Raw genomic sequence first — 17184 nt, 5'->3', positions numbered from 1 at the left:
CCGCTGTCCTTCAATATCTTTTTAATGAATTCTTTTTATTTAATGCATTCTTCCTTTTTTTCATGCCCCACTTATTGTGATACGTTTGAAGTAACCAAAGGCAGCAGTTCTCTTTAAACCGTATTTTTGGGTTAAATGTAATAGGCAAGAAGAAAGAGGTATTTAATAAATAAATAAATAATTTTCAACTCATGGCCATTGCTTCAGAAAAATCTTTTGACCTTACAAGAATAGGTTTTTAAAAATTTATGCCTCTGCTTTCTAGTCTGCTCTACGTGTATCAAAGTTGAGGAAGTAACTAGTGTGGTGTCCAGAGTCTTTTCTCTAGCTTTTTTAGGTCTGCCTCTGCAGAGAATTCCAGTTAGCCTTGAATTTCTTTGATGTTTTGTGACACATGCTGCCTTGCTGTGTTTTCTGCCCCCACTGGAGTCTCCATAGGATTACAGATCACATGGTACCTTAGCTTAATGTTCTTGACCTTTTTCAGATGATTGACACTGCTGAATGATTACGGCAAAGCAGCAATTATCCATGAGCTGTGTTATGTTCATTTCAAGTAGAAAATAAATGTTATTTGAGATTAGTAATCTGGACTATGTCTTTCTGCTGAGTAAACGTAGGAGACCTACATTTTGAGTCAGGATTCCTTTCTCATTTGTTCTGTTTTGTGGTCCTTTCTGCCCATTTCCGCTGTGCTCTCCCCCTTCTAGATGCTTTACTGTGCTCTGATCCCGTTAGCCCACATAGATAAGAGAGCTAAATCTTTTGGGCTTGATCAGCAACATAAAATTCCTCAGGCTCAGAGTGATAGGCATAGCAATGTGTACCTTCTTATGTATTTTTAAAAAATAAAATAGAAGAAATGAAGGCACCATAAGCTACCAGCAATATATTTATGATGTCAGCACAGAAAGTTGTATAGGGATTTTGCAGTTTAGCTTATATAGTGCTTTACTGTTTTTCTCGGTCTCTCTTTTTGGTTTTTTTTTCCCGTTTTCCCTTCAGTGAATTTCCCACAAGAGTTCTGTCAAGGTTTGGCTCATAAATAGTAATGAGTTTTGTAAAGTTCCTGTACACACTAAGCAAACAGCAACTTTACCAAATGTTCAATCCAAAGAGATCCATGTGTTTCTTCATGTTACTGTTTTGGAAGACATTTTACAGAACACCTGTCTGGCTTGAATGAAAGTTCACATATAGAGATGTAAATTTGAAGGAAAAAAATACAAATCTGGCACTGCATCATAAGGACTTCAGTACTGGGATTTCATCCTGTGTCAAGGGGTTGTATATCTGTGATGCTCAATGATTATTATTGTAATCAATAATGTTATGACTATTGACATTAGAATAATCAATATTATATAATTCCACAATTATAATAATTATGATGCCATTAATACTATTATGGTTATTAATATTGCTGTTATGTTGCTGTAGCCACTTTTTAAAAGGTACCTTTTTTTTTACCTACAGGCCATCGAACATTGTTCATTGGAGTTCATGTGCCACTGGGTGGAAGAAAAAGTCACCGACGCCATAGGCACCGTGGACATAAACACAGAAAGAGAGACAGAGAGCGAGATTCAGGATTAGAAGATGGGAGAGAATCTCCTCCTTTTGGTAAGACAAATTTAATTTTTGTATAGGTCTCTTAATAAGAAACATCAGTATAATTATGCATACTCTGACCTGTTACCATTTGGACATGATTAGCAGCTGGGTTTTGGAGAATCCACTAGAACCTCTCCAGGCTCTGCTGGAGATTTGTTCCTTTGAAGGAATCCACTGAAGGGCAGCAGCCGGTGGCAGCCAGTATATGGGAAATCTCAGGAATTCCTAGCACTGAAGGAACACTGTAGGGAACTGTCCATAGGTGTTATTGTAAAGGTAGACTACCACCACCACTGAGAGGGATAAGTGCTTTATGGCAGGAGCTACCCTCAGTGAAGGCTGTGCAGTATTTGCCCCTAAAGCATTACAGAGAGGAGTTGTGGTATTTACAATTAGTTTTGTAATAATGTTGATGTTGCTGAAGCCGCAGCGTTTTACCAGATTTGAACTGTGACCTAGATTTTGTTTGCCTTTTTCCTTACATGACACTGTAAATGTGCCATTGTGAGATGAATCTACTAACTGAGGACTTGATAGCAAACAGGAAGAAATACCTTTTGATAAATGAAACTGATCTGAAACTCCTAAAATTCTCAAAATTGTAAATTAGAAAACATTACAGAGAACAGAAAAAGGTAGTCATGAATAGCCATGATAATCAAGCTTTGTCTCAAAACACATGAGAATATTATTTTCTGTTCATTAGTATTGAAAATATAATGGAAGCATGTCTGAAAAACAATTTGTTAGTGTGTTTTTAAATCTCTAGGGAAATATGCAAATGTAATTCTAGGTTACAGGATAGTACTTATAAGACTTTCTTTTAATCAGAAGTTTGTATTATGTGTGTAGAAAGCTTTCAAGCAAGTATAAGTGCTGATGATTTGAGCTTGAAATACTCAAATCTTGCACCATGGTTTATACTGAGAATAAAATGAAAGTCAAGACTTTTTCAAACTTAGCAGATATGAGTTATGTTTTAAAGACTGAACAGTGAAGAAAAAATTGGCTCTGGTGGTTCTGTCTGGAATGGATTTCAAATGTATGAAGACCCAATACTATATTGAAACCAGTTTCTTGGAAAACAACGAAGTTCATAAATTATTAAAATAGTTTTCAAAAAGAATATGCATATATACATATAAAGTCAGATTAAAAAGAAACAATTGAAAGTTACATTAGCCAAGAAGGGAGATATCTTGAACTATGAAGCAGTGTCTTCTGTTTAGTCATCTGGTTTTATTCAAGTGCCAGTATGTGACACATTTTGGCTGAGAACTTAGTTCTATTCTTTCAACTTCTGGAGACCCAGGCTTTTGTCCTTCCTAATGTCAAAAGTATATACGTATAAAAAAAAGAAATTAACTGTCTGAATCTGTCCTTAATAGTCATTGACAGTTGTCATACATACAATAAAGTGCAATGTTCAACACAATTCTGTGTTAAGTGAAAATCATCCTATATTCAGAGGATCTCTCAGAGTGGAATAACACTAATAAGAAAAAAGATAGTTTAGAAGTGCATTTGTAGCTTGATGTTCACAGCACTTTTCCCTCAGGTGTAGCTAGTGAAATAAGTATAGGTCTGTAGGGTTTTTAGTCACATTTGCACTTGGAAAGGTATTATAACTACCAGTTAAAGGGTGTATGCAAGTTGTGTCACCTGACTGACAAGTTACAGGCCAGAAATATATATATTACAGAAATGTTGCAGTCTTCTCTCCTTTCAGAATGCCAAAGATAGTCTTCAAAGTGCTTGGTTGACAACAATTCAGAGGATCCAAAGACAGAACTACAAATCTGGAACTGTTCAATTTTTCCACCCTGAGTAGTAAAATTTGAGGATTTCCCCCTTTGTCTGTCTGACTCCTAGAAGTTTGGCCAGTGAATCTGGCTTTGACTGAGCTTTGGTGTCTGTCCATCCAGGCAGAAATGTGGCATTCCAAAGACAACAGTGAAAGGGATTTGCCTAATGAAGGCAAATATTAAAATGTGACAGTGATGGTGGGGTTAAGCCCACACAGAGCAGGAAGACACAACACCGTGACTGATCATAGTCTATATCCACATCATTGCTTTTACTATAGATTTTTCTTACAGGAGTTTCAGGCAGGTTATTGTGCTGCCTGGGGAGAAACATTGCCTTTAGAGAGACTATAAGCATAGTTTTTCTGTACTTTATTTGCACAGAGACTTCCTGCACTAAATCCGAATCCATTAAACTTCCATAATGCTTCTTAGCTCTAGTTCCTGATGACCACAAGATTATAAGAGCAGCCAGAGGCTGATGGAAGCTGGAAGACAAATGCACTTCCTACTTTTGCTGCATAACTCAATATGAGGGACTCTGCTACCTGAGAGAGGAGATCCAAACTAGTCTTTTAATTTATGAATCATTCTGATTTAATTGAGCACACAGAAATGCTTAGCTCTATCTCTTCATAGGCACCTTTTAATGCATTTCTGTTTAGTTCTGTCTCTCTATAGACACCTTTTAATGCATTTCTGCTGAATAGTATTGTGGAGAACTGGGAGGGAGGAGGGGAAATAAAAAAGCATTTTGATGAGCAGGTGCAAGAAGAAAGATAAGGAAAATAAACACTCTGAGACCAGCTGATAGAAAACAGTGCTTTGAAGTAAGTTGGAAAATTACATAAGGATTTTGATGATACCAGAGAATAAATTAGCACTGTTTTGAAGCAGTGAAGTATGAAAGGAGTTATAATAAAAGCAAACGATGCAACAACTGAATAATAGAGATTCTGGAACATGTAAAGACCTGAAATATTCAGACATGAAGTGTTTCAGACTGCACAGTTAACCAAGCATGGAATGAAACATTATTTTTTGTCATCATTTATAACTATATAATTTATTAATCTGTGTAGTACCATCAGGTGCAGATCTTGCTCTGCCATCACTGCTTCAGGGAGCTGTGTACTGCCGTGCGGCTGTGCATGCCCCGTGCAGAATGGACAGGAGCCACCTGGCTCCTATCCAGGAGAAAACAATTTCTTAAACTGTCTTGTTTGTATCAGCGTAACTAGAAAACACTGGTAGTCAATGTAATGCCTGTAGCTGGAAGCTTCCTGGTAATCCCTTTGAATCCTGGCTGGGAAAGCTGTACCAGATACTTTCTAAGGGAAGGTTTCTGTAGAGAATAGATTTTTTAGAACATTCTGACGTCAGCTCATAAGCTTTTTTTTTATTTTTTTTGATCTCCTACTGTCACTTTTCAAAAATAACCCAAGTGTTCTCAGTGTTGAGATTCAGAGCTAACTCCAGAGGAGACAAATAGTATGTAGACTATGTAGTTAGTGGAATAAAAAAGAGTCCTGTAATTTGAGGGCAGAGATCATTTACTCAGGTTTGGGTTATGTTTTTCCTGCGCCTGGTTCTTTCTGTCTATCTGTTGCCTCCTTGGTGAGATGAGGTTATACAAAGCGTTTCCATTTTGCCATGATGATGTGCCTGTGGATTGCACAGTTTTCTGATTACAATGCTTGCTCCTGGAGAGGCTTTTTTGGGTAGTAAAAATGTTAAACTAAGTGTTTCAAGGTCTAGATTTTTCCCATCTTGCCTTTTATTTTTTTTGAAGAGAAGGAATAATTCAGTGAAATGATGCACTCTAGTTAAAAATGCAGTAATGCTATTTGCTTTATTGGAGAGGTTTACTGTTCCCAGCTGCAATGCTGCTGTTGTAATTAAGGCCCCAGTTCCATGTCAGCTTTAAGCTCCCCTCCTCCACAGCTTTCCTTGTGGGGCAAGCATTGTGGCTGCTCTGTGAATTAAATTGGGGAATTGATGCAAATCAAAACTACTTTTGCAAAAAAAGCTGTTTCAATCCTGCAGCGTCTCTTTGGTGCTGCTTGCTGGGAGGGTGGTGGGTTCCAGCCCCTGTGAGCTGCAGAACTGCAAGCTCCATCAGTGCTGTGGCTCGTGGTGGCACCAAAAGCCTGGTGCAGATTTCCCTTTGGTTGATGGGGTTGCATTTGTTCTGTGTGGATTTTTGTGGCAGTTTCCACTTTTCAGTCATTTTTTGATGTCTGTTTTTTGCCTGTAACGAGTGAAACAACTCTGGTACTCACACTTATGAGTTAAAGATATTTATGTTGGCGTTTTAAAATTCAGTGGACTAGGAAGACTTTAGCTCTGAACAGGGTGTCTTTAAGGACAGGGTTTGTTGAGGGTAAAGTGAACACAGCTGTGAGGACTGGGGTTTGATTACAGCCTCCGGTGGTGTCTTGTATTTCTAGACACTATTGGGGCTTGTGGAAGGTTTGGTTTGTTCTTTTAAGAAATCTGGCTTTAGTAATCCCTAGTTTTAAAGAGGCTTAAATTTGTAATTCATGATATTGGATGTGACAAGGCAGGCTGAGCAGCCCTGGAGGTGAGCCTGACAGAGGACTGCATGCGTAGTTCAGGAAAGACTCCGTGAAAGTAATGCAAGCGAATTGGGGACTTCTCTTGGTTAGTAAAGGGGTTTGAAGAAAGGATAGTGAAAGGACTCAGCTGACTGTGTTTGGTACCTAATCTAATGCTGAAGGGGCATTAGTGGGATAAATCTAATTATTTGTAGGGTATGGCTCTTAAGAGAATTCACATACCCTTAACTATAGGCTTTGTATGCTGAAGGATGAACTTGGAAATTTGAATCTCTGGGCAGCTGTGGAACAGATTGCTGCAAATCTGGATTAAAATAATGTATCATAACTGCAGTTTTAAGAGTCTAGCAAAAAGACGAGAATTGAAGCTTGGAAATTGTCCAGCTTGTCAGATCCAAAAGTTAAGATAATTTGTCATAGCCCTGGGTTGATGGAAACAATTCAAGTGAAGAAAATGCAGGGATAGCTTCCTGAAGCAAGATTATACCTACAGGGATAAAGCGCCAGAGAAGCAAGCAAGGGAGTACCTTCTCCCAACCTAACACATGATTTCTGAGGTCTGTGAAGAGATTTTCAGAAGTGTCCTGTATGGCTGTTGGCTATTTCGTGTGGACTTTAGTCATGCAAATTTTGTTTTAATTTTTAAGATGTTTTCTAATTAAGAAAAAGAATTTATGATCCCTACCTTGACTGAGTGCTGAGCTAAGGGCAGAGTCCAGTCTGTGGAGGAAGGAGGTAAACACAAGCAGGAGGATGATGAATGTGTGTGAAATGATCCTTCTTTTCTCTGATCTTGTGAATTTTTCACACCATTTCTCCTTTGCTTGTAAGAGTTATTATGGATTTCAGTTATGTTACACCTGTTAACTCCCTGCCTAGATTCTGTGCAGTGAGTAATAATAAAAAAAGAAGTGTGTTTATTTAATATTACTTCAATGTGACTGTACGAGAACATGAAGCATGGATTAAATCTTGTATGTGATGTTTACTATCTTATGTGAAAGTCTCTAGTATAAGTTTTATTTTAACATTTAGTATGTTTTCTAATGTAGAAAAAGTAATTTTTCACTCCTACATCTACTGACCCAAATAAGTATTAGCCTCCTATTAGTACCCTTAAACGCAGGTTTGACAGGCATAGAAATACAGAATCCTGTTCTGACAGGTGAGATAACAGAGTGTTACCAGAAATATATTTTTGCATCCTTTCTTGAGTTTATCAAGAGCAGAGGACAGAATTTGGATACATTTTATATGCAAGCAAAGCTGTGTTTCTGCTTATGATATCCCTTGGGTGGATTGCGTGCAGTTCTGACGGATGGCAGGGTGGTTTGTCCCAGAAGAAATCTTCCTGAAGAGGAGATGTGGATTACTCTGACTGGTGTAGTGGAGCAGAATGTTTGCTGGGCTGAATTTATGTGAAGAGACTGAGAGTGATCCTCCTTTGTTACCCTAGTCCAAGTCTTGATTTTACCCTGTCCCTTAGGCAAGAGGGAGCAGTCCTGGCCCAAAATTGTGGCTGCACTTGAGGATGTTTAAAATGGGGGGAAATGCCAGTTATGGATCTTTCCTACATGTGTTTTGCAAGGTGGGATGTAGGCCACCATTTGCCACTACATGCACTCAGCACTGTTCCAGGGAGCAGCTCTACATGTAGCCCTCTGAGAATTAGGTTATTAGCAGTTCTGGCTTTCAGATCTGCTGTTTTGGCATGTCTGTGTCCACATCTTGCTTTTTATTAGGGATGCTGATGACTTTAAAAAGAGTGACAGTAGTGAGCAGTATGTCAGGTTACGGCAGGGTCACTTCCTTTCTGCAGCACTGAGTACCCCTCTGAATTTGTGCTTTCAACAATAGCGTACCCTCCAGGTCTTAATTTTTACCCTTTTAGTAGTGCAATGGAGTTAGCCAGGTTTTTAAACCTGTAGTACTTGGGATATCCATGAATGCCATGAATTTGTGGTATTGGAACTTGTTTGGATCTCTGTGCAAGTGCTACACAGATGACATGAGCACAAGTCCAGAGAAACCAGGGTATAACACAGAGTCTGGCAGGAGGTTCCCCTGGGCTGGTGGCACCACAGCAAACAAAGCTGCTTCGTTGTCTCCTGGCTGAGATGCTCATTAGCGAAGCATGAGTGGTTGCTGGTGGTACTCCTGCTCCTGTTGTATATCAGATTTCCTGCCCAGTTCCAGCTGGTCCTGGAGGATTTCCTGGAATGGTGACGAGCTCCTTACTTGGGAGTATCATCAACTGCTTATTGTAGAACTTTAAAGTCATGCTGCTTCTGATAACTCTGCATAAAACAACTGCAGCGATAGAAGTACTAATGTTACAAATAGTTCCACTCATTTAAGTTTTTAGAGATTAATCTAGATTGCTTTAATTACTTTATAGAAATTGCAGTAATAATATGAGGCTAATTTTTTTATGCTGGCTGTACTACTTGAAATGGGGACAGACAAAAATAATAATCAAGCCAATTTCTGTTTTCCTAGACTGCAGAAAACAGTGAGTGTCCTAGTTTCTAGGTTTTTTTGTTAATTGTTTTCCTATTGTTTAATTCTCTCAGTGTTTTGTTCTTAAAATAAAATGATTATACTATAAAGCAAAGAATAACTTTTTCCAGTTTCCAGCTTGTTGTCTGAAATTGAAGCTGTGGCTTGCAGGTTTCAGCACCAATAAAAATGACAGCACTAAAGAAAGACAGCCAGAATCTAGTAGCTTTTTTTTACCGGTTTGCTAACAAGGAAGAAGATAATTTAGTACATATTTTGTCATTTCTGTAGATGTGGTGCTTAGGGACATGGTTTAGTGGTGGACTTGGCAGTGCTTGGTTAGCAACTGGACTTGATTTTAGACGTCTTTTCAACCTAAAAGAGGCTGTGATTCACTGTTGTCAGCCAAGTAGTTTGTTACACAGAAGACCCAGTAAGAGCAAATTACTGCAATAAGGTGGTTCCTTGTTACTACTCACCTGACTTCAAGAGATTTCTAATCCTCTGCTTTCCTTCCCACGCGGAAAGCATGTATTTGCATGAGTAGCATAACTGTCATAAAACTGCAGCTCTGCTGTACAACACTGCTCATTTATTACTTAACAGTAGCAGTTGCTGTAAATCAGTTCTAGTGCTGATTTTATCAAGAGTACGGGATGTTCCTGGCAATGCTTATTCTCAGATACTCAGTGCAGTCCAGTTCTCTACCAGAGTAGCTTATTTCCCGTGTTCTGTTACTAGTTATAGGCACTTGTCCTTTGTAAGTTCATACCTCAGTTAATTCTGTCCGTCTGGAAAATAGTCTTAAAAAAGTTGCACACTTCTTGACCAGAATGTACTTACTAGTCTCAAATTAAAAAAACAAAAGGTAGAAAATGGTTTTAAAGGAAAAAGAGGATGGAACAGTGAGAGGGAAGAGGAAGAAAAGAAAGGGTAAAGTGGAGGAGTATGTTGCTGTTTTTTAATGATTTAGCAAAAGTAATTTCTGTCACCTGAGCTGTCCCCCTGCAGTTCCATTCTCGAGCTTAGTAGTACCTGAGCCCATCTCTCTCTCCCTCCTCTCCGGTATTTCTTCTTGGGTTTAATTTCCTTGCTTTGTGGAGGAGTAAATAGGCTTGACTGTACTATATCTTTACACTCTGAACAAATCGACCTCAGGTGAAAACTGTCATGTATTGTTTGTTTCATTGCTATAGAAAATTCAGTATCTTTACTGTTGAATTTAATTTTCTGTGTCAGTAGCCTGTTTAATTTGTTTTGATCAGTTCCGTGTTTGGTCTTCAGCATTCAATGGGTGCTATCATCTCAGTTTTTCCAAAATTCAAAGAGCTTGAGGATCCTATGCAGTGATGCTCTTCACTGTTAGGTGGAATACTGTAGTTTGTCTTACAAATATGGTTCTAGAGCAGAACTTCGTTTAGACCAGTGTTCAAAGAATCATTGAACTGTTCTGCTGAATAATCAGTTTTTCAGTTGACTGGCAGCCTGGCCCCTATCACCTCTCACAAAGGACTTCTGGCTCCCTTCAGAAATCTAAAAAACATTAGCAGAAAAAGCAGCTACGTATTTCTAGAGAGACAGGGTTTCATCAGAGTTCGTTCATTTGAGATCTGCATTTAAATAAGCAAACAGGATATTTTTTTTTAAGACTTACGGCATTTGAACTATGAACATTGAATATATACGTACTTTAAGATGCTCTGTGAGTTCTGAGATTTTTTTGAGTGATATGTAAAAGGAATAGTGTGTCTCCAAATACATTTAGTGGTCTTCACTGAAAGGTTATGAAGAAAAATAACCAAGAACAGTATTGTAAGGGAAGACAGAGGCAGGAAGAATAAAACAGGGAAGTTAGGACGGATGAACATATTGTTTATTTCAAGCAGCCTAACCATGTAGAAAGAGTTAACAAAGGGACAAGTATGTATTCTTTTTCAAGTTCTCAGTTGTATATTGATGTTAGAGAGATTTTGTTTGGACTCCTCCTAGGTACAACAAAGATTTCACTTTTAGTATACTAGCTTTGTGAGCTGAGATAGAGCTGTAGGTTTAGAGTTAGGAAGTGGCAAAGTATTTTTTGTGACACTGGAGTAAAAGAATTTTATCAGCTCTATCTGTGCTGCTCTCTGAGCTGCCTTGTTTTTCCTGGGACATACCATTCCAGCTCCTGATAGTCCCTACTTCCATACATCACATTCTGTCTTTGGATGAGTTTTTAAAATAGCAACCTAGACAACTACAGTAAATAATGAGGTCTCAATCAGAATATGTTTATGTATAAATTAATGTTCTTACAGCATAACTATAATATTTTTGTGTGTGGCAGTAAGTGATATGGATAAAAGAGTCTGAATAATCTTATGAGATTTTAAGCATTTGTTTGCTCAGGGCAAAAAAATTGGTGGTTTGGACTTGATATTTTAATTTTTCTCCAGATACCCCATCACAAAGGGTGCAGTTTATTCTTGGAACAGAAGATGATGATGAGGAACACATTCCTCATGATCTCTTTACTGAGCTTGATGAAATTTGCTGGCGTGAAGGAGAGGATGCAGAGTGGAGGGAGACAGCAAGGTAAGTGTTTTCATGGCTTCTTAAAAATTATCTGTAGGTGTTGGTTGCTGGTGTGTTGAGGAATGATGCCAAAGCTGTAGAAAGCTCAGGAACAGATTTTGGATATAAGGCTTAAATAAAACCATAATTTTAATCCTTAGACTGCTCGTATTACAACAGCACTCGTCGTTTCCCAGAGCCAAATGATTTCATCTGGATTTATGAAATATAGGTCAGAGTGAATATCAAGGGGAAAAAATTAAAGTAAATGTATCCTATATAAGAACTAAAAATCACTGGTTTTATTAATATTTTAGCTTATCGTTTTAAGAAACTTTCAAACTTCATATTTTGTTTGAATCCTCAAGAAACTGATAAAGCTACCATTAGAAAAAGATTAAAGCAAGGAATGAGATTACTTTTGGATCAATAGAACTTTTGCATATTCCTTACTATCAATGAGCAGCTTATTTTGAGAATGAGCATTCAATATTGGATTTTTTTATTTCTGCAAAATTAATGTGAAGGACTGTTTAGATTGAATTTCTGATAAAAAATAATATTGGGACGGAACTTTTTTGTTGCATGTTTGTTTCCTTGAGCATCTGAATGTGAGACAATTTGCTTAGTTTCATTAAGAAATTACATATCCCAGCAATCCTTGCTTCATTTTTTTTCTTAGGACCTTAATTCTTTGCCTCCCTGCTCTTTGCTGATAGTGTTCCTCAGTGGTGCCCAGAAGTCTGTGCACCATGTCTTTAGTGTCAGTAGGATAAAAATTGCAGGATTTCTGAAGGGTTTTGTGGAGAACTGTGTATGTGGGCTGTTTGACATGAATATGGCTGTTAGTTTTTCCTTTAATTTTACTGCAAATTGCTGCTTTCCCAGAGGGCCTAAGAAGTTTCTATAACCTTCCCTTCCCTTACCTGTCCACAGGAGGCATAGACAAGTGCTAAATATAGAACTTCATATTTCTATACAGAAAGTTCTCATATGGGGATTGTGCTGCAAAGGGAATGTAGTAGTATTCCTAAATAATCTTATTAATATTCAGCGAGAGAAAATCTAATCAAGGTAATCATCTGCAGTGTTCTCATACTGATTAGGAATACACAGAATCTCTGTAGGTGGGGTGTCAGCTTCCATTGTGATTAAAAATTAAAAATCACTGTATCCTATGTTATTTCAGGCATAGAAATAGCAACTTCTGAAGTTCAACTGAAAAAATTCTTTTCTCAAATCATCAAAGAATTGTGTTTCTGAAAAATTATAACAATTTTTATTAACAAGTGGTTCTGATCTGAATAGAATTCAAAAGGAATTTTATGGGTAGGGTAATTCCTGTCTTTCTGTGAGTCTCTCAGGTATGTTGTTGTACCACAGCAAACACAGCAATACTATTCAAAAAAGTGTAAAAACGGTTAGGACAAACAGAGGCCTTATAGTCCAATTTCACAGGCATACAAGTTTTAGAGTACTTGAAGGAAAGAATAATTGTAGACTTTGAGCTAAGTGGAAAATTGGATAAAATGCAATACAGTGGTATATCATGTCAGACTAAGTTAATAATGCCCTTTAATCAGATAATTGATTTTTGCTTTTCTGACAAAGAAAAAACAATTAATCCAAATTTTTTTTTTTAAAGTAAGGTATTTGCTATGATACATCAGTCATTACTTAAACTGTATTCTAGTGTAAAAATTGTATTAGTGGGTAAGGAAGTAATTGGAGAAGTGCAGCAGGTCATGCTGAAAGATTAAACTATTAGTGTGAAAGGTAGTGACCGCTAACTTCTGAAGAATTAGAAAATAGCTTTATGATTGAATGCAAAAAGAGGACTGTTTGGCTGATTCTTGGTATTCTTAGATCAACCTCCTCTATTTCTGAGTTCTTTTCTCGTATTTCTTCTTTTTCTTTCTTTTTTGCTCAGCAATTAGTAGACTCCAAGGTTTGCCATTCTCCAGTTTCCATAACGTTTCCCAGGAGCGAAAACATTCCTGCAGAGGAGTTAGTAGGAGCAAGAAAGTACACTGGACTGTTCCATTTCAGGATCTGATTTAGGCTGTCCCATCCATGGAAATAGAGAGTAGAATGGAATGAATAGCTTAGTTGTGTTGATATAGTGATAAAATGAGTTCTTTTTTATTCCCCATTAATTGATTTCAAGCCAGAAAACACACATAGCTTTTAAAATCAATAGTCAACCTTACGGTAGTTTTTGTATGTGGTCCAGCTATACAGTCATGCATTCTCTGGGGAGAATGCATGATGTATAGTTTCTATTCTGAAAAAAAATTATTTCCAGTAAGTTTGTGGGGAAATGCGCTGAAGTGTAACAGTTGGACTTAATTTACACACCCCATAGTTTCTTTGATGAGATGAGTAAACTCCTGTTATGCTTATTAAAATAAAAATAGAATTTTATTCCAAGTGTAGAATTCTCTCAGCTGGGTATGATTTACATTTATGTACTGGCCTGTTGTCTCATTGATAAGAATGTACAACAATGTATTTAAACACATAAGCTTTAGTGACAGTAGGAAATTGGATGCAACCCATAGAATTATACTATTCCAGTAGATTGAAACCCAGATGGAGATGATCACAATGGCAAGTATAATTATTTAAGCAGCAGCAATAGTTTCCTTTGGATTTTTATGTTGTGTGTAAGCTTTGATGTCTGACACCATAAACTCCCATTAAAGCTCTTCTCGTAATTTAGGCTTCCCTTGTCTGTGTGTCCCTAGTAAGTTACAGCTCTGGTAATAAGCACTGTCCAGTAACCCATCTTAAACTTTTAAGAACATGTTACTCTTTTATTGCTCATTTAAAATCTGTTTACAACTGGTCAGTAGATTTAAAACAGGTAGTATCAAGTACAGACTGCAGTTGTGTAATCAGATATGCAATGTTGGAAATGTACATGAACAGAAGGTAATGACAGTGTGAGGTTTCTGATGATATTCTGTAAGAATCTATGCTAAGATCATAGTTTTTAAAATACATGGAGCATGATTTTTAATCCTTTTTTTGAATCAGCATAAACCAAGATGCTGGTACGTCAGAAATAATTGGAAATACCCAAGCGTAAAGGCAGTAATCGTATAAATCTCCTAAAGAGATTAGAAACATGCACCAAACCAGAGGTATGAGAAGATAAAAATGTATGTACTTTGCAGTCTTAGGAGACATGGCTTTGACTCTGATAGAGGAGAATTGTGTTCATTTGTGTTTGATGTCCATTTGGACATAGTTTTGAAAGTCTATTTGGAAAACCTGATTTGCATATGCAAATTCAATTTCATGGTTCAGTTCTGTGGAGCAAATTTTTCTATGTGCTGTGTCCTCCTCACTGCTTCTCTGGAAGAATCAAGTAGGTAGCTTGGCTAGGCTGGGAAGAGAAGAGAGATGGCAACACAGGGAGTGGAGAGCAGAAGCATGATGGAGAGGAATGAGGTCTCAGGGTGAGATACAGAAACTGGCCAGTTCCCTCACAGAGAAGATGGAGGGAAAATGTTTAAATGCAAAGAGGAGGAGAGGGCTAGATATAACGGACTGGAGATTTTGAAGGACCCAAGGAGTTGGGGAAAATTGTCTACGTAAATAATGAGAGAATGATTAGGAGGCACCTGTACAGTTCCAAGAAATGGAATATATCAGGAAGGGAGCAGATATGCTGATGAGGAGTGGGTTGCTGGATGGCAGCAGAAGGCGAAGAATTTGGTAGCCATGGACTGAAAGGAGAAAAGTATCTAAAATATGGGTACACATGCATGTTTTACAAGTAGGAACAGAGAGAGCTAGGCAGGTGGCCCAGGAACAGAGGACAGCTATGCTTGTTGCATTGCTGGACTGTGAGGCTTGATGAAAGTGGAAATTCCTCAGATTTAGAGGTCTTAAGGCTTTACACTTCCCTGCTGTCTGGAAATAAGTGTGAAGATGCTGTCGAAGTGTGACTTGACTTTTCTGCTGCTGTGTCTGTACAAAATAGCTGAGTGCTGTTGAGTCACAGGATACAGGGTTGTGCTGTGGCTGCAGCTGTTCAAACCTTGCCAGGCTGGCAGGCTGCATGGTTCCATGCAACAGCATCCCTAAGTGCTTGAAAGACTTTTGCATCTGTCAACAGACTTGTCAGGTGGTCTTTTTGTTTGTTTTTGTTTGGTTGTTTGGTTTTTCATTGTTTTTGTTTTTAAGATTCTTTTAACATTTTAAGTGTAGCATTTATCAGTAAACAACTGCAAGAAAGTGACTAGCTGTGTGGCTGGCTAGAAACAAAAGGCTTTCATGCCAATTTCATATATCCTTTTACTTGACTAAAGTCTCTTCAGATTCCTTTTTCTTAATACTTGTTATTCTATCACAGAAATGAGATTGTATGCCAGAGAATTAGTCAAAGTTCTTGTAAACTACAATGATGATTGTCTTCATCTCTGTGGTCAGAACTTATCTTCAAAAATGGTATAATACAGCATTATATGGAAAGAAATAGGCAAGGGAAGTTTCTCATATTTCTTGCAAAATAAGAATAAAGTGAAATCCAAAGACATATTTAACAGTGATCTTTCAATATCCATAGAAGTAATTTATTTCTCATTTCTTATGCACAATGGAGTTATAAAATTGGTTGTTTGTACAGGTGGTTGAAGTTTGAAGAAGATGTAGAGGATGGTGGAGAGAGGTGGAGCAAACCATACGTTGCCACGCTGTCACTTCATAGTTTGTTTGAGCTGAGAAGTTGTATCCTAAATGGCACAGTTCTTTTGGACATGAGAGCTAACTCCATAGAAGAAATTGCGGGTATGTATTTATGTTGCATTTATTGGTAATAAAAATTAAATGCTTATAAGAAAGCTATTCCATAATAATCAGTTCAGTGTAGAAACTCCTAGAAAATGTTTCACTCAATGTGTTAGAAAAGGAACTCTTGTCAGGCACAGTTGGTAAATATTTTATTTATATTTTTATGTGTACTTTGCTATTTTAAGAATATATTTTGTATAAAGTAGAAAATTAAAATGGAGGAGAGAGGAGAGTTTGGTTATATTTAATTAGAGCTGGCATGCTGTCCACTCCTGCCATGTCACCTCATGTTGTGAATGATGTGCGTGCTCACTTCCACAAACTGAATCTACTGCTATGCTAATTGCAGGCAATCTAGCTTAAAAACCCCCCAAAACATAGGGAAGTATTTACCATAAATATGAACATGAAACCAGACATGTCTGATCTGAGAATGAAATCAAGAACAATAATATTAAGTGTAAATGTTAAAAAAATTATAGGTACATTAGCTTCTTAAGTTCAAGTTGAGTGCATTTGTTTCCAATAAAAGTGTATTTGGCAGTTGCAATTCTAGAGCTTTTGGGAACAGCAGAAGCAGAAAGCAAAAAATAACTTAATGGATAAGGCTTCTCTCCCAAAGGTACTGAGATTGAGACTGAATGTCATTTTCTGCATTCTTGGTGTTTCCCATAAAAGGCTGTAACTAGTTTAGGTAAAGGTACAAAAGACAAAGCTATATAATTTTCTAACTCAAAATTATAAAGAAAACTGCTTTACAGATGATGTATAAATCTATGTAAGGACTTGATAAAATTTATTTTACTTATTTAAATTATCAGGTAAGGAAGTTATTGTTTAGCTATATTTAACAATGGAATGGAAATCGGCTCAGATAGTGGTAGCTGGTTTTTGTATTTACTTTTCCAAAATTGTTTATGTCAAACTGACGCAAGATATTATTAATACAAATCTGCAGAAACTTGTGTGGGTTTCTATTCTGTGCTGAGATCTGATTCTCCCGTGACTCATGGTCTGAATCAGAGCTTCAAAATTTGTCTCGATAATGCTAGAAGATAAACATGAAGAATAAAAAGCAGCTGATTTGAAAGAACAAAGGTGTCTCTTAACGTGCTGCTTTATTAATTATTTATCAATGATTAAGAAGTACGTAGATCAGCTGCTTGATGTTCTTGTATTGCTTTTTTGCTTAAGTAGGAGAATAGGATTTTCAAGTTTGAGCTTTACATTCTTAATCCAGAAATCACTCAACTTCGTCCATAGCCATCTAAGAGATCCCTTCCAAAATTGTTTTTGTTTAAGTAGGTATAAAAGTAAGGATTAATGCAATCAAA

General features: G+C 37.3%; 1 protein-coding gene across 1 annotated transcript in view; it reads left to right on the top strand.

The window, feature by feature from the left end:
- Positions 1 to 1476: 1476 nt before the first annotated feature.
- Positions 1477 to 17184, top strand: part of SLC4A10 (solute carrier family 4, sodium bicarbonate transporter, member 10) — a gene marked incomplete at its 5' end in the record, with an annotated part of 79560 nt that continues 63852 nt past the window's right edge. The window contains 3 exons of the mRNA XM_009084549.1: positions 1477 to 1623; positions 10933 to 11071; positions 15687 to 15847. Coding sequence (XP_009082797.1) covers positions 1477 to 1623; positions 10933 to 11071; positions 15687 to 15847 — 447 coding nt within the window. The remainder of the gene's footprint in view (positions 1624 to 10932; positions 11072 to 15686; positions 15848 to 17184) is intronic.

Source organism: Acanthisitta chloris, unplaced genomic scaffold (assembly GCF_000695815.1).
Source record: "Acanthisitta chloris isolate BGI_N310 unplaced genomic scaffold, ASM69581v1 scaffold27141, whole genome shotgun sequence".
In the NCBI taxonomy this organism is placed as follows: domain Eukaryota; kingdom Metazoa; phylum Chordata; class Aves; order Passeriformes; family Acanthisittidae; genus Acanthisitta; species Acanthisitta chloris.
The sequence above is the reverse complement of the archived record's forward strand: the minus strand, read 5'-3'. Positions and strand labels throughout refer to the sequence as shown.